The 22,901-nt window shown below is 40.9% G+C and overlaps 1 protein-coding gene across 1 annotated transcript; it reads right to left on the bottom strand.

The window, feature by feature from the left end:
• Window positions 1–15,634: 15,634 nt before the first annotated feature.
• Window positions 15,635–21,922, bottom strand: LOC138829408 (zinc finger X-linked protein ZXDB-like). The gene has a single exon (XM_070025726.1). It carries the CDS (start codon window positions 21,882–21,884, stop codon window positions 19,200–19,202), a length of 2,685 nt encoding a protein of 894 aa, XP_069881827.1. The 5' UTR covers window positions 21,885–21,922; the 3' UTR covers window positions 15,635–19,199.
• Between the last annotated feature and the right edge of the window lie 979 nt (window positions 21,923–22,901).

The following is a 22,901-nucleotide window of genomic DNA, read 5'->3' as shown; positions in this document are numbered from 1 at the left end:
CTACCACCCAAACCATGCCTCTAACACCACATTTTTTAAATCTTGGAAGTCTCAGATATGGATTTCATCCACCCATTCTTGGGAGAAATAACCATGATCATTCACATGTCACAATCCTTAAAATCTGCAGGGAACCTCAAAGACTGTTGGATATGTTACTATCCTTCCTCACAGTCCTTTGAAGATGGAAGATAATAATTTGCTTTTTCTTGCCTATCACTGTTTCCTTGCTCCATCCATTTTATATAACCTGTAAAGAACCATTTCTAAATAGCCCTTCTTAAATTCACCTAATACCCCAGTGTTACGACATAGCATGCTTCTGAATTAACCTCCTCCCCCTCAGTAGTTGCTTTCCTATATTCACAGATAAAAGTTCTTAGTTAGGTGCTGGTGGCTCACTTCTATAATCCTAGTTACTCAGGAGGCTTAGATATGAGAAGCATGGTTCATAGCCAGCCCCAGCAGGAAAGTCTCAAGACTCTTGCCTCCAATAAACTACTCAGAAAAGGGAGGAAATGGTGTTGTGCCTCAAATGGTAGAGGGCTAGCCTTGAGAGCAAAAGCTCAGAGACAGCTCCCAGGCCCTGAGTTCAAGCCTCAGGACCAGCCTACACACAAAAACAAGGTATATGTTCTTGTGGATTTACGAAAATTTTAGGAAAAAATGAACAATGATCAATCAGACTGGAAAAACCTTGCCTGCCTAGGTAATCTTGCCAATATTTATTCAATTCCTAAGTCCATAAAATATTTATAAAGACCTGTTATACACAATAGATATCCAACCTCTCATACCTATATGTTTTAATTATCAGAGTTCTGGCTTTGATCAGGGGCCCCATGTTGTGTTCCTGCTCATCTGCAAAACTGCCAAAACTAACTCATATTTCATGGGTTATCCAAAACAACAATCTCTTGTTTCAAAATATTAACAACATTTTTACCAACAATTATGTCTTTAAACTTTAACCCTAGATATAGTCAGTTATGTGATCCCTTTCATTATCTTCACATGTGGATTCAAACTCATCCCTGAGCTGATAAATGTACGAGCTCGTGGCATATAAAAGAATATGTTATTTAGTTATTCATTTATTTAGTTAGATTTTGGTGCTGACACTGGGACTTGAACTCTGGGCATGGGCTCTGTCCCTTAGCTTTTTCAGTCAAGGCTGGTACTCTACCATTTGAGCCACAAGTCCACTTCTGGTTTCTTGGTGGTTAGTTGGAGGTAAGTGTCTCATGGATTTTTTTCTGCTTGAGTTGGCTTGGCATTCTGATCCTCAGATCTCTGCCTCCTAAGGAGCTAGGATTACAGAAGTGTGCCACCAGTGTCATCCTCAACAATGTCTTTTTCAACTTTATGCAAAGGTGATGTACAGAGAGGTTACTGTTACATAAGTAAGGTATTGAGTACCCCCTCCCTCACTTTTCCCCACTCCCCTCATACATCCCCTCTCCAAATTGTAAAGTTTATTTCTAACATAATGTCTAGTGAGTATCACTATTGCATTCATTCACCTTTGTCTTTTATTTATTTATTTATTTATTTATTTATTTTTGGCCAGTCATGGGTCTTGAACTTTAGGCCTGGGTGCTGTCCCTCAGCTCTTCAGCTCAACGCTAGCATACTCTACCACTTGGGCCACAGTGCCACTTCCAGTTTTCTCTGCTTATGTGGTGCTAAGGAATTGAACCCAGGGCCTCATGCATGCACGGAAAGCACTCTACCACTGAGCCACCTTCCCAGCTCCCTTTGTCTTTTATAATATATAACTAAGCTTTCACAGTTGCCCAATGCTCTCTTCAATGTCATAGTCTCACAAAAGCCTTATCAATAATACAAGACAGTCCAGATGAAAGCCTTTCTAAATGTGAGTATAACCAGGAGTATAACCATTGTTTGAATTCTCAGGAAAGTGACTTGCCTAGAAGAGTTAACCCTAACAATTAGACAAGAACCTGAAGAGTATAGGGATCATGGTTCAAAATTGGCCTTGTCTAGAATCAAAATATGACTAGAATATTTTTCAAAGTCATTAATAGACTTGCCAGATTTGCTGTCATGGACCAATTAAGTTCTCTTGACTCTTGAGATTGAATAGCTCTTGATAACTGCATAGCTTTAGTTTAATATACTAGCCTTCCACAGTGTTAGGTTGTACTAGCGTCCATACTGCTCACTGTAACTGAATAATTATCAGTAAGTCAAGCTAAAAACTTACTTGAGTTTGCCAAATCTCTAAAGGTCACTCCATCTTTTCTAGCTCTCTAACCTGAATCAAATTCAAGGTTTTCCCTGTTTTCACTGTATTTGATGTCGGTATAATTTGGGGAGGGGAAGGGAAAAAACAAAATGTTTAAATAGGGATACAGGTTGACCCACTGTAACAATGAGATGTACAAGACACTATGTTGAAAAACGAACTTTACAATTTAGGCAGGGGGGGGTAGTTGTGGAGGTGGGAGGAAAAGGATGGTAGGGGAAAAACAAAGGAAGAGGCAACAATGCTTGAAAAGAAATGCACACATTACCTTGCTCATGTAACTGTAAACCTTCTGTACAGTATTTTCACAATAAAAACGTATAAAAATAAAATAAAGATAATACTTGTGAATCACCAAAAAAAAAAAAACAAATTCAAGGGTTTTTTTGTTTTGTTTTGTTTTGTTTTGTCAGTCATAGGGCCTGATTTCTGGGCCTGGAGGCTGTCCCTCAGTTCTTCAGCTTAAGGCTAATCCTGAGCTACCTTCCCAGCCCAAAATTCAAGGTTTTTGATGTCTTCAGCTGGATTTCCTCAGGAGTGTGTCCTTTTCAGAAATGGATTCCAGGGTTTAGCAAGGCTAAGTATCTTAATTTGTCTTATTTTTTTGCTTTGTAAGCATTTATTATATTTTGTCTCTCTCCATGTGTGAGAACAATAGGGAAAACTGAAGCTTCAAAATGATGACTCAGTGATTATGTTTCATAAATTTACTGTACTAGCATAACTGAAGTCCCATGAACTCCTGAGATCCCATGTTGCTGTATATGATTCAGCCCCTGCCTCACAAATATGACCTTCACTTTCTTTTCTATTTTGGGCATGACTACCTAGGAATGAGCCTTGTTTGCAACATGAGTCTTCAGCAGCTAAACCTTGAAAGGCTTCAGTCAATCATTACTTTCCAGAAAAGTCCTCACAAAGAAAGGAGAAATTAATTTAAAATGTTACACACACAAAATGAAGTCACAGAATTCTCTAGTCAGGAAAATCATGAGACATGAAACTACAGGAAAAACAAGAGACATGAAACTACAGTCACTTAGGTCATTCTGACCTAATATAGTTTCTTCAAACTTCTTGAATCCATACAAATAACAAATGAATATATCAAAGGCCTTTTCCTTTTAATCACAATCCTTACCTGGATTGTATAAGTGATTGGACACCAATCAATGCTTGTCAACAAATGAAAATTTGGCATCCAGTTTATTGTAACTTTTTTTGTTGTTTAGTTTGGTTTGGTTGAATATGAAACCCTGGATGGTATTTTGGAAACACTAATTCTAGAAAACTAAGATTCATCTCCCTGAGTAATTATCTTCATTTGGATTTAAGTAAACTTTTTGTTCTCATACTTAGTGTACTTCAACTCATCATTTGAGTTGACCATTCCCCAAATTTTGACCTTTAAGAATAATAAAACTGAAGCCGGGAACTGGTGGCTCACACCTGTAATCCCAAGCTACTTAGGAGGCTGGGATCTGAAGATTGCCGGTTGAAGCCAGCTGGGGCATGAAAGTCTGTGAGATTTTATCTCCAATAAACCACCAGAAAACCAGAAGTGGAGCTGTGGCTTAAAGTGGTAGAGTGCTAGCCTTGAATGAAAATGCTCAGGGACAGCGCCCAGCCTGAGTTCAAGCCCCATGACTGACAGAGAGTAATAAAACTGGATAATCCATACTATAGGAGTTGACCTACCAGGTTTCATGCTGCTAGTTAACACAATATATACTAAATATCCCTCGTGACATATCTTAGACTAAATAATAATCCTTGAAAGATACTTGGGTTTAATGCTTAAAGCCCGTGAATTCTGATTTATCTGTCAAAAAAGACTTTGCAGAACAGATTCAGTGTCTTAAGAGGAGAAAAATTTCCTAGATTACCCAGATGGATCTTAAATAAAATATATAATACATACATATTATGGCATATATAATGCAATACATATTTGTTGTCCTTTGTAGAGCTTGAACTCTGGGCCTGGGTGCTGTCCCTGAGCTCTTCAGCTCAAAGTGAGCACTCTACCACTTGAGCCACAGCACCACTTTCAGTTTTCTGGTGGTTAATTGGAGATGAGAATCTCACAGACTTTCCTGCCTGGGCTGGCTTTGAACCATGATCCTCAGATCTCAGCCTCCTGAGTATCTAGGATTACAGGTGTGAGCCATCTGCACCTGGATTGCAATACATATTTATTGCATATAATATAATAAATAATACTATCACAACTGTTCTTATAATAAGGAGACAGAGGCAGAAGGTAATATGATGATGGAAGTGGCGCTGTAGCTCAAGTGGTAGAGCGCTTGCCTTGAGCTGAAGAGCTGAGGGACAGCGCCCAGGCCCAGAGTTCAAGCCCCACGACCGACCAAAAAAAAAAAAAAAGAAGGTAATATGATGATGAAATAAGGTGCTACATTTCTAGAAAAAAGTGTACACTGCTTAAGAGCTAAAGTTTATGGTAAATTATTAGAGCAGGAAAACAAAATTCATGCAGTAAATTTCTCAAATAAAGCCTCAACATTGTTCTATGAAGACTTGAACAAACACTAACACAGTTTCTAATAGGACAAGGCTGCATCCATAGGATGACCCTAGTCTATCTCAAAATACCTTTAAACAAAAATTAAACCTTAACAAAAGAATATATGGTTCGTGTAGGCCAGTACCATATTTCATGTGTCCCCATAAAAATTGAGGTTCTAAATACCATTATGACTACTGACCTTGCTCTTTCAAGAGAAGGAAGGAGCTTAGATGCAGTTGCCTTTCATGGAATACTCTTTTTTGTTTTGTTTTGTTTTGTTTTGTTATTGTTTGTTTTACAGGAGGAGGAGGGGTTCTACCAGTCCTGGGGCTTGAACTCATGCCTGGGTGCTGTCTCTAAGCATTTTTGCTCAAGGCTAGTGCTCTACCACTTGAGACACAGCTTCACTTCAAACCTTTTGGTGGTTAATTTGAGATAAGAGTCTCCTGGATTTTCCTGCCCAGGCTGGCTTTGAACCATGATCCTCAAATCTTAGCCTCCTGAGTAACCAGGATTATATGCATGAGCCACTGGCACCCGGCTCTTGTGGACTACTCTTTTACTTAGTGAATGACCAAATGTCTAGTTGATCTATGAACAGTAGTTTCATCACATGGAAAACATGTTTATACTGGCACATGCTCTTATGGAACTCATAGCAACAAGAAAAAATATTGCCAACAGCCTGAACTCCAACTCCTCCACTTCCTGTTAAAAAACTTAAATATACAAAAGTGAACTATAGTAAAGAAGACTTAGCAAAGAAAAATTCTTTTTTTCTACACAAAGAGAACTCTGGCTTCATTTTTGTAGAGAGAAAGCATATATCCTAATTCCTTTCGGGGCGGGGGGGAGTCCAGTCGTGGGCCTGAACTCTGGGCCTGGGCGCTGTCCCTCAGCTCTTCAGCTCAAGGCTAGCACTCTACCACTTGAGCCACAGCACCACTTCTGGCTGTTTTCTTTTTGCTTATGTGGTGCTGAGGAATCAAACCCAGGGCCTCAGGCATGCAAGGCAAGTGCTCTACCACTGAGCCACCTTCCTAGCCCCCTCCTAATTCTTATTTATTGAATTTATTTAAGTTTATTCTCACTTTGCTCCCTTATTTCAACCATACAAATCAAATCTCTGTAAGTTGTAATTCATGTACATTATATTAGCCAAATTTATAATTGCAATATATTTTTAAATGCTGTCTAGATAATGTCAATTACTTTGTTAATACTGCATATGAGTGGGTCCCAACATTAATGGTTGTGAAAACTCTATCCTGAAGCATAATCCATTCATTATGAGTTTAAGAACAGACATCAGTTAGGTGCCAGTGGCTCACACTTGGAATCCTAGCTACTCAGGAGGCTGAGGTCTGATAATCATGGTTTGAAGACAGCCTAGGCAGAAAAAGTCCTTGAGACTATTATTGCCAATTAACCAACAAAAAAGCTGGAAGTGAAGCTGTTCCTCAAGTGGTAGAGTGCTAGCTTTGAGAAAAGAAAAAAAAGCTCAAGGACAAAGCCCAGATCCCAAGTTAAAGCCTCAGGACCAGCACAAAAAATAAACAGCAGCAAAATAAGGAATAGGCAACAGTTGGTTATTAGAGAAATATTAGGGAAAATTATGTCTAGTCTAAATAAGACTAATTTAGTTAGTTTCAATCCCTGAGGCTTGTTTGCTTTACAATGGGACCTATTATTTACTTAATTCAGAGTCCTGTTTGACAAAGGCAATTGATAAGTGTCAAATACTTAATACTCCATTGAATGGGAACATCTGTGACAATTGGGATACTTTAGGGCAAAGGATACTAACTATGCACATCAGAAACTTAGGCAAGCCTATAGTTGGTGTAGTTAAAGTAAGGTATGTTTATTCATTATCAGTATTATATGAATTAATTTAAAAAGTTCAGTGGGGGACTTAATTTTTTGAGTTTTAAGTATATTTCAGATATGAGACCCTTGTCTGTTGTATGGCTAGTGAAGATCTTCTCCCAATCTGTGGGCTTTCTACTGATCTTACTAGCTATGTCCTTTGCCATTCAGAAGCTCTGCAGTTTAATGCAATTCCATTTGTCCAAACCGTCTTTGATTTGTTGGGTTTGTGGGTCTTCATTAAGAAAATTTGGGGGCTGGGAAGGTGGCTCAGTGGTAGAGTGCTTGCCTTGCATGCCTGAAGCCCTGGGTTCGATTCCTCAGCACCACATAAACAGAAAAAGCCGGAAGTGGCACTGTGGCTCAAGCGGTAGAGCGCTCACCCTGAGCTGAAGAGCTGAGGGACAGCACCTAGGCCCAGAGTTCAGGTCCACGACCGGCAAAAAAAAAAAAAAAGAAAGAAAGAAAATTTCGACCGGTGCAAAGGAACCCTAGTGCTTCTCTTATTCCTTCCGGAATGTTTTTCAGGGTATCTGTTTTTACCTTGAGGTCTTTGATTCATTTGGAATCGATTCTGGTGCAGGGTGATATATAAGGATCTAACAGTTTTCTACAGATGTTTAACCAATTTTGCCAGCACCATTTGTTGAAGAGTCTGCCTTTCGCCATCTATTTTTTGGATCCCTTATCAAAAATTAGGTGACCATAGGTCCTTATTCAACCACTCTGGAAAGCACTATGAAGGTTCCTCAGAACACTAAACATAGAATCCCCTATGACCCAGAAATCCCACTTCTGAGCATTTACCAAATGACCACAAACAAGGCCATACTTAAGCTACCAGTGCAACCATGTTTATTTTATTTTATTCATTTATTTTTGTCAGTTGTGGGGCTTGAACTCAGGGCTTGGGCTCTATCCCTCAGCCCTTCAGCTCAAGGCAAGCGCTCTACTGCTTGAGCCACAGCGCCACTTCTGGTTTTCTAGTGTTTTACTGGAGATAAGAGTCTCACGGACTTTCCTGCCCGGGCTGGCTTTGAACCGTGATCCTCAGATCTCAGCCTCCTGAGTAGCTAGGATTACAGGCGTGAGCCACCGGTGCTCGGCCACCACCCTGTTTATTGAAGCATTATTTACCATAGCTAAGGTATGGAACCAACCCAGATGCCCCTCAGTAGATGAATGGATCAAGAAAATATGGTATATATAAACAACAGAAATCTATGCTTCCATCAGAAAGAATGGCATTACCCCATTTGCAAGGAAATGGAAAAACTTGGAAAAAATAATATTAAGTGAAGTAAGCTAGACCCAAATAAAGATAGATCCCATGGTTTCCCTCATTTGTAATAATTAGTATATGTCTAGGATAGTCCTAGCAGATGAGCAGACTAGCTCAATAGTTATATACATATGACCATATAAGATGATGGTAAGTGAAATGAACTCCAAGACATGGAAATAAGAGGTTTTCCTTTGTTGTTATTATTTTCAATGTACTATGTGATTTTTTTCTTTAATTTTTTTTCCTTTGGTTTATCCCCTGTCATCACTGTATTTGATTTTGTTATCCTGGGTATTGTGTATACATTTATCTGAATTAGGGAAGGGAAGGGGAACAAAAAATGGTGAAACAAAGGACAAAGGGTGAACCAGTGCAACAGCGATATTCACAAGTCAATATGTTGGAAATGAACTGTTCAACTTGGGGTGGAGATTGCAGGGGAAGGAAAGTGGGAGAAAATGAGGGAGGGGGTAACAAGTTCAACAAGTAATGTACTCACTACCTGATGCATACAACCATAACGCCTCTGTGCATCACCTTGACAATAAAATTAAATTTAAAAAAAGTTCAGTAGGAGCTGGGCACCAGTGGTTCATGCCATAATCCAAGCAAATCTGAAGGCTGGGATTTGAGGACTGTTGTTCAAATCTAGCAAGGCAGGACAGTCCATGATGCTCTTATCTCCAATCAATCACCAACAAAGCAGGAAGTGGAGCTGGAGTTCAGTTGGTAGAACATGAGCCTTGAGTAAAAGAAGCTAAAGGACAGTACCCAGGCTCTGAGTTCAAGCTCCAGGGCTGACACATACACACAAAATATTTAGCAGGATTCCCCAGGTATAATTGTAACTTGAGCTGCAATTTCATGGCTTGCCAGTTGATACATTTTTCATCAAATGTTACAGTTTACTCAGAACCTACACTGTAAAGGTACAAAAGCCTATCAGCACCCTTTTAATTTTTTATTGTACAAATTATTTTAGTACCTTCTGAATTTCCAATCTTGTTGGAACTTGTGTTCTGTGTTAGTATGCTTGTGTTTTAATTTTACATCTCTTGCCCTTTCCCTCTCTTCTTCCTCCCTCCTTTCCCTCTCTCTTGCTTATTTCTCCTTTTCTTATTTCTTCCTATCTTCTGTCTTCCCTCTTTCACTTTTCCCTCTCCTTCCTCTCTTGCCTTTTCCCTCCACCTCTGTTTCTTCCTCAAGTGTTTTCTAAACTAAGAGACCCAGTAGGATTTATTATATGAATGTCTAGCTCACCTTCATTTCCAAAATGAGGGTAGACTCTATGGTACTGGAACCTCAATTTACATGGGGCTCTAAAAATAAAATTTTGACTAGCAACAGTGCATTATTTTGGTAGCCTTAGCTACCAAACTCCATCCTAATGATGGAGTTTGAAGTGTATGAAATTATGTTAGAGTAAAGTCAATATAGGCCAACGTTGAGGTCTAGCTGAGAAGATGGCTCAGAGGAGCCTGGCAAGAGTTTGATTAAGTGTAGAACCTGTCAACACTAAGAAGCTGGGGCTAATTTTGAAAGGTCTTAGCCTTTCCACATGGTAAAATGCAATATAATTAAGAGATCATTTCCAAAATTACAGTATAGAAAAAATGGCTGAAACCTTCAAAAGATAAAACTATCAGGGCTGGGAAGGTGGCTCAGAGGCAGAGCGCTTGCCTTGCATGCATGAGGCCCTGGCTTCGATTCCTCAGCACCACATAAGCAGAAAAAGTAAAAAAGCCGGAAGTGGCACTGTAGCTCAAGTGTAGAGTGCTAGCCTTGAGCTAAGGAGCACAGGGACAGTGCCCAGACCCAGAGTTCAGGCCCCACCACCAGACCTCCCCCCCCAAAAAAAAACTATCAGTGTAGTCAGTTGCACAATGGGATTTTTCAGAAGATGCAGGGCATGTGTCATGATTCTCAACTGGACTAAAAACCTCTCAGAAGCACAAAGGTGCGGACTCAGTATCATCTCAGCAGAAATTAAAGACAGAAAAGGTGTTGTTAGCAGAAATATTTTTGAGGTATATTTTTTCTTTTACAGTCAATACCAATTAACTCTATGAAGATCCACAAGGCTAAACGATATAGATGAGACTCTGTACTTAAGCTGATGATATTTAGATGAATTTCTTAGGTTTAATTAGATACGATTTTGAGGATACTGGAATGAGATGAATGCCAGCAGCCATTTAGAAAAGTCGGGTTTAAATACAGGGACTTGAGCCAGGCCTTCTACCTTGCTTATATTGTCTCTCTTTCTGCCAATGCACATACCTGGGCATAATCTGCTCACATTAGGTTCCCTGTCATATCTTGAATAACAGGCATGCACACCACATTCAGCTTTCCAGTGAGAAGGGTTCTTGCAAACATTTCTGTGTGGGCTAGCTTCAAACCTCGATTCTCCCAGTTTTAGACTCCCAAGTAGTCAGAATTATAGGCATGAGCCACTGGTGCTTGGTTGAATAAAAGATATTATTTAAAGAATTTAATGACATGACTTATTTAAAGCTAATAAATCCAAAATATTATTTCAACATGTAGTCAACATAAAATATGAATCTTATAATTTTTTGGATTTTCTTTTCAGTTGTGGTGCCTGAACTCTGGGCCTGGGCATTGTCCCTGTGCTCTTCAGCTCAAGGCTAGCACTCTACACTTGAGCCACAGCAATACCTCTGGCTTTTTCTGCTTATGTGGTGTTGAGGAATTGAAGCCAGGGCCTCATACATGCAAGGCAAGCACTCTACCATTGAGCCACCTTCCCAGCCCCAATTTTTTGGATTTTTGTGCTCCTTGTTTTTAAGCTCATCTTAAAGCTCATTTTAAATATGTTGATTCACTTTATTGTGGCAATAATTTCATTATGTGTATTAAAATATCACATTGTACACCTTAAAACTTTGCCATTATACCTCAATAATTTAAAAAATTATATCAATATGCATTTGACAGTCTAGAAATGCATTCATGTCATCACTGAAAGAGATATAGTTGAAAATTTACCATGCATAATTGACTCTTGTCAATAATGGAAAACAATATGAATACCCATAAATAGAACTAAAAATAATTATGGTAGATAACATTAGAACTCTGTTAAATTATTATAAACAAACTATTATACATTCAAAAATAAACTGAATGAATCTAACAAACAAAATGCTGAGCAAAAAAAGTAAACACAAAAAGAATATATACTTACCATAGCTTAGACAGAAGCAAAACTGATCTGGAGTCTTAAGGTATTCATACAAGAACTTAATATATAAATTTTATAGACTTATTCCTAATAACCAAGAGTGGAAATGTTTGTTAATAAATCAGTAAAAAATAAGACATAGGCATTACACACAGTACATACACCACCTCATATATACCTCATACAACCCCCATATATATCCACACAATGAAATATAATTTAGTATGAAAAGAATAAAGTAATGATACAAGCATGCTGTCACATGGATGTCCAAGAAGAGACAGACACAAAAGGTCATATATAGTATAATTCCATTCATATGAAATTTGCAGTATAGGCAAAATCTATACTGTAGATAGAGGGTGAAATAACTGATTCCCAGGAGATGAGGGCAAGGGAGAATGGCTGTGGAGTTTCTTTTCAGTGTAATGAAAATTCTTTGAAATTGAATATTTGTGTATGATTCCACCACATTGTGAATGTAGTAAAAACCACTGAATCATATTCTTTACAATAGTAAGTTTCATGTTATCAATTTTTATCTTAAGAATAATAAAGCTTAATTAAGTTAAAATCTATGATTTTATAAGTCAAGACTATTTATTTGGAGTTCAAGACTCAAGTGCAAGGAAGAGAACATGAAGGGCCTTTGAGGTTTTGATAGTTCCTCTAGGTAAAAGTTTCATAGTTGTATTGTTGTATTCCTGTTTTTGTTTTTGCTTTTTGTCAGTTGTGGGGCTTGGAATTGGGGCCTGTGCTCTGTCCTTGAGCTCTTTTACTCAATGAACTTGGGGCCTATGCCCTACCCTTGAGCTCTTTTGCTCAAGGCTACTGCTCTACCACTTTGAGTCACAGCTCCACTTACCATTTTCTGGTGGTTGGATAGGAGTCTCATAGCAGGAGAAATTAAGGAAGGGGTTAACACTGTTAAAAAATAAATGTACTCATTACCTTATGTATGTAACTGTAACCGCACTATACATCACCTTTACAATAAAAAAAAGTCTCACTGACTTTCCTGCCTAGACTGGCTTCCCACCTCAGTCCTCAGATATTAGCCTCCTGAGTAGCTAGGATTACAGTATGAGACACTGGCGTCAAGCAAAGTTGTATTTGTGTTGTGAAATCTCAGGCACAGGTATCCTCATGGTTTATGTAGTTTTGTGACATGTTTTATATTTCTTTGAAATTTATAAAAAGTAACAATGTTTTTTAAAATAAGAAAGGTTTTATGGGGCGAATTATATGGTGGTATAAAATTAAACCAAGGAATGTTTGAAATAGAAAATATAGCTTCAAAAATAATAGCCTATTTGGAGTAGGAACTCTTCTGGGCCCATTAGCATAATAAATTTGAGTTCTCCTTTAAAATATATAATAGCCTATAAACTGCTATTGGAATGCTTATTGGATAATCATAAAACATAAAAAGGAAAAGAAGTTACTAAATCAATTAGTAATTCCAATGGCACAAAGTCAAGATTCACATTTAGTTTAAGATAGTTATAAAGAATATTTGGAGTGGAAATAATTTCTAAAACAACAACTATCTTCATATAAAATAATCAAAGCATCCAACTTGATAGAATTTCAGCATTTCATAGCCAAGTCCTAAAACTGGATTATTTTTCTCTCTATGTCTTACTGTCTGTAAAATTTTAGAAGGCCAGATAGTATTAGAGACAGATGACTAATGTAGCAATAACATTTATTTGATTAATTTTTATTGCTAACATTTAAAACAGTACAAAATTTCAATGTTTCTACCATGTTTTATCCAGGCAAATTTGACCGAATACCTGTATACATATATATATATATATATATATATATATATTCATATATATACATATAATATGTTCAAGACCAAAATCTTCACTGTAGAGGAAACTTTTTTTAACTTTTAAAAAATAATTCCTTTCAAATTTTATTTTTATTTCCATTTTAGGAAAGAATCTTCAACTATTTTTTAAATATATAGGTAACATTTTATCTTGAAATAATTTTTACCCTAAGAAAATATATAGTGAAGGACAATAGAATCACTTTCCAACCATGATTCCATCAATTATTTTTTAAAAATATATTCACTAGAGCTAGGGGTGTGTCTACCATGGTAGAGCCCTTGTAAGTGTCAGGCCCTAAGGTCAAACCTCAGTACTCTAAAAAAATCATACTGCTATAATAATAATAAATAATATAGAGTATACATAATATCTACTATTCAGTAAATTTAGTACAAGTATTTAAAAGTGAATAGTTCTATCCAATGGCCCAAATTAAATACATGACAGTGAAATTTCTATAGTTTCAACTAAGACTCAATGATCTAGCTAGTCTTCTGAAGAGGACTGGGGACTGTGGACAATTATATTTTGAAAAATGAATTTATTTTTTCCAATGATTTATCCTTTCCATAAGCCTTTTTTGTTATCTAAGAAAAAAAGATAGCTTAGGTTTCTCTTTTTCAAAGTATACAAGTTTCTAAACTTGTGATTACAAACACAATATTCTCAAGCCCTACTGTTAAGTACACCAATAACAGTAGTATAACCAATGGGAAAAGTGAGTCCTCACATGAAAAATAGAAAAATAAGTTTTACTTAGATAACATTTTGAAAGTAAGGCCAAATTAAAAAATGTATTGCCTTATCATTTTTTATTAGCATCTGATCCAATTCCTATTGATATTATTTATAATTAACCAAAATAACAATTAGCTCCACAACAAAGAACATAAGGTGGCTTGAATGGGAATCTGTTACATCTCATTTGAAATACGAAGTGGCTATGTTTAGCATTAACCAATGCCAACACTGCTCACTCTGTTTGGCAGCACATATTCTAAAATTGGACCTAGCCTGAGATGAACTGCTGCTATATTCACTGAGTCATTGCCTGTGGAATTTCCATTTCAGCTTTCTGTGCTGATTTCCCGACAAACAAGACATGTGACAATCTTCCTTCTTCCACATGCAGCATAATGGAGCTTCACATTGAAATTATATCCGCCCATTGTTTGTGTAAACAGGAAAAGGAAATAGATCCTGATACAGATAATCACTTCTTGCCTTTATTCCAAAGTAAGAATGCCTGAAAGGTGACATCTTTTAGTTTTATACTACCAGTTATATGATTGTTTGGATCTTGGAAATCTACTGTTTTCAATCACTTTTAGTTTCATTTTGTATTTTCTTTCCCTTTACAAAATGTGTTTTGCTATTAAGAATATAGCCAGAATCTGAAATGGTGAAATCTTAAGATTTTGTACATTAATCTCCAGTTCTCAGTTCCAAATATCACATGAAGTTTAGATATACTTCATCTTGTATTCTTACATGAAATGATTTAATTTCTAATAAAAACATTTAGTTTTGTGTTTCAGAAAAATAAAATTTGCTTTTGCATCTGAGAAAAAGTAAACTAGATTTAGAAAAAGGCAAGCTTAATATTATTTATTCATGCTATGATTTTCCTACTTGAAAACAACATATAAACATATGATTAAAATCACTTCCACATGCAACATGTAATATTTGAATCTAAAATAAGTTAAAATAAAGCAGAATTTACAGCTTATTTCCCAAATTATTTTTGCTATAATTAAAATTAACACTCACAATTCTGTATAAACTATAATTTAGGACAGTTTGTCCTAATTTTTATATCTTGGCTTAAAAGCCTTTTCTGGGAATGTTAAACTCCTAACATTTTGAAATAGCATTTCATGATCTATGCATTGGATTTTTTCTCATTGTAATTTTTAGTTCATACTATGAGAATGACAATTGCTATTCTAATTAGATCTGTTTAACTTTAACATATATTTAGAACTTACTATAAATTATTTTCCATTGCTTGTTGATTTTTGCCTAGATCATAATGTATGTAAAGGCAGAAATCATCACATATGTGCTCAAAATTTTTGAGTAAATTAATGCTATATACTTTGTGTTATGACTTATAGTGCCTCACACAGAAAGGGATCCCAGGAACTGCCAGCTTCTTAATAAGCTGACAATGACAGAGGTACTTCTAAAAGATCCAAACTATTGGCACTCCTAAGAATCATTGTCCACTTTAAAATATTAAAGTATTTTCTGTAGCCTGGGGTTGGTGGATCATGCCTATAATCCTAGCTACTAAAGAGGCTGGGATCTGAGGATCACAGTACAAAACCAGCCCAGGCAGGAAGACTCTTATCTCCAATTAACCACCAAAAAGCCAGAAGTATATTTGTAACTCTAGTGATAGTTTGCTAGCCTTGAGCAAAAAAGCTCAGGGTCAGTGCCCAGGTGCTCAAGTGAAGCCCCAGGACCAACACTAAAAACAAAAACAAAAAAATCTGTAGGCAGCATCATATGTCCATGAATGTCAGCAAAAAACAGAAAGAGAGGAATTGTTGTCTGTCTACAGTGCAGGCAGAAAATTCATTATTAAACAACATGTAATCACTAAGTGACTATTCTGCTAATTTTCTGGTTTTGGGTGTCTGTTCTCTTTGAGATATCACCATCAGTAGCTATTATAACAATTAAGGGAAGGAACTATGCTTGTTTATGTAGAAAACACAGGATATCATACCTGTAACTGAGTTCTCATGCCATCATTTACCTCCAATGTCAGCCAGTAACAGACAATAGATAAGAAGCCCTATATTAATCTTTATATATATTCATATTTTATTTCCCTTCTCAAATATCTCCATTGATGATTAACTGTGTCTAAAATGAGGTATTATCTACTATGATCTATCTTCATAGTTCTACAGTCTAACCCTAACACTATGCTTTGCATTTGAGTTAGATTTTTTTCAAGCTGTTATATAGTCAATTCTACTTTTAAATTTGTCTATATATCTAAATCTCTTGCCCCTTCCCTCCTCCAAAGCATTCATTAGATGTCTGAAAATGTTTGATGTTTGATGGCACTGTTTAGCTGTGAAGTGCTAATACATGAATGTTGGTGCCTTCTCTAAAATAAACTGTTCAGATTTTCACTTTCTATATCCCTAGTGCTCTCTACCTTGCATTGTACACATAATTAGTAAATTAACTTGAAATATACAATAGGGTCCCTAGCTTAAAAGATGTTACAAAATATCTGAAAATTTATTTTTAGATAGTGCTTTACTTTTTATACAATGTTTCATGTTACACAACTTTCTCTAACCCACAGAGTACACATTTTGCGTTTTTTTCCTATTTGTATTATTTTGCGGGTTTTTAAAAATAAGGTCTTGACTATAATCCAGTTTAGCCTCAAACTGCCTCCCCCTCCAGTGCCTCCAGAGTGGTAGAATTATGGGCATGCACAACCACAGCAATCCACAAAATTTGCTTTAAGAAAAACTGCTAAGCAAAGTTATTTTTCAAAAATAATATATACATAAAATTTGGTCATTTTGCATTTCAATTATCACACATTTTGAATGAGCTACATCAAAATTAGATCTTTAGTACCATAAAAATCACCAAGTGGATCTGTTTAATATTAATAATTACTGAACAATTACGAATATTCCCATGTGGGGTGTTAATTATTATTTTATTTGAAATCAAGGAAAAGCTTAACTAAACTACAACACATTTTATTATTGTGTTTTCAATTGGAAAGTAATAAATCAAAACTGAAGAGGCACAAAAGGCAAATGAGATCAAACCAAATCAGGTCCCATGGTTTGAAAAATCACAAATTTATGACAGAACCAATAGAAAGAGAAATCTTAAAGACAATTATAAGATTTTAATCTTTAAGGAAAATAAAATGTATCCTCTGAAAATTACACAAACTATAAGCAAAAGTAAAGTTTATGACTGTTTTATGGGAGGAAAGTATTCTGAAAGATTAAAAACAGACTGACAGCATTTTTAAATATCTTTATGGTTACATATCTTAATAGATGCCTATGACCCGTGTGCATAGACTTTAGGCTTACACATTCTTTTCTATAAGAAAAGCAGAATAATCTAAGAGAATACAATTTGTTTTACTAATGAAAATGCATTTCTAAAACAGTCTTAAAATCCTTCCAAAGTGCTGAACAAGAGCTCTTCAATGCCAGGACACAATAAAATTTTATTTCTTTAAATTACAAATTTATGTAATGTTTTTACTCTTTTGCAGAATAAGTATACCCAATTTAGGAATTATAAAGATAGTACAGATGCAATTAAAAGTGGTAAATTATAAAGTGCACTGCCACAGTACCATGATAATTGTTGCTCTCAAGTATTCACCTGTAAACAGTACTCCATTTGCGTGTTTCAAAACAACTAATAATAGTACTTGATAGCAGAACTACATGGTAAAAAGTTTAGAAAAGTAGTACTTCTTAAAACATTATATAAAATATCACAAATAACATCAGATTCATATATAAACATCATCTGAATCTAGAAAATAAATTCTCAGTGCACACAGAGACTTGCAGTAAATACTGTGGCTGAAAATGGACCATGAGCAAAACAACTGACCAACATTGAATACAAAAGAGACCTAATTTAAAAATAAATAACGTAGATGCATGGGAAGGATTGGCATACATATACAAGGCAATATACATATACAAGGCAAGGTAGAAAGGAAGCAGAACAGGCAGAAGAACATTTATTGATTAAGGTGGAATAGAGCAATGATTATAAACAAACTGAACATGACATTCACAAGGGTAGAATGGGAGAGGTAGAACTATATCCTCCTTATTTTGGTATATATATATATATATATATATATATATTACATATATAATACATATATACACACATGCACATACCACATACACATACAACACACATATGTACTAAAATCCATTTGTCATATCAATTTTAAAATCAATAATAGTATTGACTCTGCTATAACTACCTTAAAAGATTGTGATTATCACATATGCTAAGTGTGAAAGTTCTACATAATCTGGAAAATTCATTATTCATGTAAGGGAAGATACAATCTAGGCAAAATGCAAAGTCTCTCATTTCACAGGAGGCCAGCAGTGATCTCTCTAGGGCAGAGGGGAGAAAATTTCCCACTGGTCAATTCCCAGATTTTCTTGGAACAGTAGACTATACACACAGGGCCAGAGATGACTTTGAGTGTGAACACAAGCAAATCACATGGACATGTGGGCAATGTTACATGAAAAGAAAACAAGGAATAATCCCCTTCCTTTCTTCCTAGCACTTATAAAACTTTACTTTCTACAAAATTATGACTTCATATAATGTGAATTTCACCCCTTAGAGAAGGAATTAAAAGCACAAGAAAAGTAATAATGGTCACAAAAGCACACCAAAACAGAGTTTCCCTTCAATACCAATTATGAGGAAAGAAAAGCAAGTCCACCAATATGTATTGGAAAACTTTACATTTGTAAAGTTGTTTTTAAAACTAGGAAACTAAGGCTTACTACATAATTACTTTAAGGCCACATATTTAAAAACACAGAGGCAATACTTCATTAGCTGGGCATTTTTCACAACAATACAGACCCCCCACCCATTCGGAAAAGAGATATCCTGATGAAAGATTAAGAAGAAACATTTTTGAGCTTATTGGTACTCCACTCATGGATATAACAGTTGGCACTATAAAAATTTCATCAAATTATTTAAAGGTATAATTCCTCTAACTCTGCTCATTCAATATTCAAAGTAATGAAAGCACTTTTCATTACATTAGAAGCATAGGCAATGATTACTCATTATAAAATACAATAAATTTATACACAATGATCATAAAAGCAGTAAAATAAAGAGGTGAAAAGACCATAGAGCAACCCAATCAAACCACCTCCTCTTATAAATAAGGACATTAAGGCTCAGAGAAGTCAAGTGACTCACTCAGGGTCACAGAACTTGTCAGTTCCACTCAAGATCAGAATGAAAATCTCCACACTTGCAGTCCAGGGAGGGAGGGGCTGTCTCTCAAAGCAGTGAGAAATGATCCCACGGCCGGAAGCATTCAGTCCAGAGGCCCCTCAAATTCGAGCGAAATAAAAGCAAGCCCCGTGGCGTGGCGGGGAAGGAACAGAGTCGGTTCATACCAAAAAGGAGCTGCCCGTCGCTGTGATAAGATCTGTTTCTTTGTGACAGCCATGGTTTCCTGTTGGGTTGGAGAAGCCAAACTGGCTGTCTTCCTCCTGTGCGAAGAAGTCCGAGTCAGGATGGACATGCCAGTCGGCTTTGGCTGGAGTCAGGAGTTCGGAGACGCTGTTTTCACAGAGGGTGCTGGAAGGAGTGAGAGCTTCCGTGTCCACGGTCAACTTGCTGCTGGGCGTCAGAGCCTGGGGCTCTGCGCTTGCGTTTTTCATGGCCAGACAGCCGAGGGAGCCCAAGGGCCCCACGCTGCCACTGGAGACATCATCCAGGTCCAGGGGGCTCTGCTGAAAGCCAGAGGCCGTGGTTCCGAAGAAGAGCGAGGTGTCCAGACTCTGGGGCAGGTCGCTGGCGGGCCTCAGGGCGCGGGCATCCACAGCGGGCCCCAGGGCATCCGGACTGCTGGCGGGGAGGCTCCCCGCCAAAGTGGAGCTCACAGAAGCCACATCGATCGTCAGGATTCCCGAATTGACCAAGGCCGTGTCCAGCACGGCGGCAGAGCCAGTGCCAGGCACGTCGGAGAAGAGAGACACTATCTCGGGGCCACTGAGATCACTGTGGCCCTGGCTGGTCAGTTCGCTGCTGGGCGTGAGGGAATTGGCCGCCTCCAGCTGCGCCAAGAGATCCTGGCCCAGGTTGTGCCTCTTGGCCATGTGGGTCTTCATGCTGTGCTTGGAGGTGAAGAGTTTGTTACAGGTGGACACCGGGCAGCGGCTCTTCCAAGTGTCCACGTCCTGCAGGTGCTTCTTGGAGTGGATGTAGAGGCTGCTCCGGGCAGAGAACCTAGCACAGCAGCCTTCCACGGGGCACACGAAGGGCTTCGTGCCCAGGTGGGTGATGCTGTGGCCTTTGAGGTGCTCGGCCCTGGTAAAGGACTTGCCGCAGCCCTCCACGGGGCAGGTGAACCTGCGGTCGTCCTCGTGCTTCCTCTTGTGCCGCAGGAGCTTGGACATGCTGGTGAAGTTCCAGCCGCAGCCGTCGAAGTCGCAGAGGAAGGGCCTCTCACCCGTGTGGCTGCGCAGGTGGATCTTGAGGCGGCAAGCCTTGTCATACTGCTTGCTGCAGCCCGGGAAGGAGCAGGCGAAGAGTTCCTGTTCCCTGAAATGGGCGCGGTTGTGGGAGAACAGGGCGCTGACGGTGATGAAGGTCTTCTTGCAGCCCGAGAAGGCACACTGGTAGGGCCTCTCGGGCTCGAAGTGGCTGCGCTGATGGGTGCTGAGCTTGGCCTGCGTGGGGAAGCTCTCCTCGCACACCTCGCATTTGAAAGAGTTCTCCTGCTCGTGGCCCTTCATGTGTGCCTTGAGGTTGTACACGGTGGTGAAGCTCTTGCCACAGCCCTCGGCGGGGCAGCCGAAGGGCCGCAGCTTGTCGTGCGACTGCAGGTGCCTCTTGAGCTTGTAGGACGTGGTGAAGGTCCAGCCGCAGCCGCCCAGGGGGCACTTGAAGGGCCGCTGGCCCTGGCTGCTGCTGTGCGTCAGCAGGTGCACCTTCAGCTGGTGCTTCTTGGCGAACGTCTGCCCGCACTGCGCCTCGGGGCACAGGTACAGCACCACGCCCGGGTGGCCGGGCACCAGCGGTCCGCGGGGGCTCTGGGCGGCCGCCGCCGGCCCCTCGGCCTCCTCCTCAGGCGCCGGCGCGGGCGCGGGCTCGGCCGGCTCCGCCAGCAGGAGGTCGGGCGGCAACTCGGGGCAGTCTCCCAGCTGCGCGGCGGCGGCTTGCGGGAAGCCGGCCGGCGGCGGGGCGGCCGGACCCCCGGGCTGCGGCTGGGGGAAAGGCGCGACCCCGGGCTCCCAGGCGGGCAGCGGGGGCGTGGTCAGGGTCAGGACTCCATTCTCGAAGCGCAGCAGCAGGTCCTGGTTGTGGATGGTGATGGTGCCCGCGAAGGCCGCCGCGGGGCCCGGCGCGGGGCTCAGGCCCGGCACGGGACCCGGCACCGGCACCGACACGGGCACGGGCACCGGCACCGGCACCGGCACCGGCGCCGGCACGGGCACCGACACGGGCGCCGAGGCCGCCGCCACTGCCGCCAGCCGGCGGGGGACCAGCGCGGGGCGGCTGGCGGGCTGCGCGCTGCTCTCGCCCCGCTCGGGCCCCAGGCCCGCCTCGGCCTCCTCCCTCCGCACCGGCCCTCCGGCCTGCTCCGCGCCCGCGCTTTCCACGTCGCCACCCACCGGGTCGAGCAGCAACAGGAAGAAGTCGTCGCCACCGCCGCCGCCGCCGCCGCCGCCGCCGCCGCCGCCGCCGCCGCCGCCGCCGCCGCCACCGCCGCCGCCGCCGCCGCCGATCGCAAGATCCGGCCTGGGCGCCAGCGGGCTCGGGCTTGGGCTCGGCCCGGGGCCCCGCGAGGCCCTGTGGGCCTCGTCGCTCCGCGGCCCGGGCGCGCCATCTTGGGCCCCCCGGAGCAGGAGGAGGCGGCGCGCCGGGGCCTGACAAGCCGGCGAGTCGGGGCCTCGGTGGACCCCGCCGCCGCCGCCCGCGGGGCCGCCGCCGCCGCCGCCGCCGCCGCCCTGCGCCGTCCGGCGAGCCAGCAGCAGCCTCGGGATTTCCATCTCTGTGTCGCTGAGGCTCTGCTGGAACCAGAGCCGAGGCGGAGGCGCGACCCCGCCCCCTGCCGCGGGCCCAAACATGTTCCTCAAAGGAAAAAAAAAATGTGCAATGCGCAGAAACTGGCCCTATCAGATATTAAAACGTGTTTAACGCCATAGTGATTTAAATATTCGGGTACTGGGTCTCTGGAACTGCATGGAGAGCCCGGGGGCACAGCCCCCAGGACACAAATAAGGACCCCTGTTGCTATTAGGAAGTCGCCAAGGGCATCAGACCCAATGGGGGCAAATGACAGCTCCTTGGCCCTTGGAGCTGCAGCACCTAGGCTATCTGGCACCCGGGATGACTCAAGTCCCTACCCCACTGCCTACAGAGGAAATTAACACTTTCCTGCCCGCCTTGCTGGTGCCCCCAGCCTGTTGCCTGGTGCTGCTGCTTCTCTGTTGAACAGGGCTCAGCTCTGGCTGCCTGGCTGCCTGGCTGCGAGGACATGTCTGCACCCAGAATGGTCTTGAGCAAGCTCTCAGAGCAAAATGCCCACCTGCATACGATTTCGTCCTCCTGGCCTAGACATCAGAGGAAGGGATGGGGCCCAATCACGTGAGCACCTGTCAGCCTGGAAGTGCAAAGCCTGGAGGGTGAAAGCCATTCATTTTGGAATCTGGAACAGCCAACCCGAGCCTGGGTTCTCCTACAGACTCAGCTTCTCAGCCTGAAGGCACACTTTGGCCGTCCACCATCATCGCTTACGCCATGACAAGTTTCCTGTTCAATAGCACATGAGGTTCAGGCCCAGTGTCACAGAGCAAGCAGGAATTCCTTCCGTTGCTTCTCCACTCAGGGAGGTCTCTAGACTGGCACGAGCTGCACTTCCACGAGTCTACTTTAAGGCCTAAATCGCTGCAGTTGGCTCCCTGGAGTAAAACGCAGCCTGACAACCACCTGCTAGCTGTTCTCCAGTTAAGTCTTGCTGTCGTGGATGCAGCCCGTGATCATGCCTGGTGGGCAAATGAATGACGATGCCCCTCCAACCTGTTTGTCATCAGTGAGCTGACCAGTGACCTAAATATAGGGTGAAGGGTCTGGTGAGTGAAAAC

The sequence above is a fragment of the Dipodomys merriami genome, unplaced genomic scaffold (genome assembly GCF_024711535.1).
Source record: "Dipodomys merriami isolate MVZ:Mamm:240054 unplaced genomic scaffold, mDipMer1.0.p SCAF_171, whole genome shotgun sequence".
Classification (NCBI taxonomy): Eukaryota; Metazoa; Chordata; class Mammalia; order Rodentia; family Heteromyidae; genus Dipodomys; species Dipodomys merriami.
The sequence above is the reverse complement of the archived record's forward strand: the minus strand, read 5'-3'. Positions and strand labels throughout refer to the sequence as shown.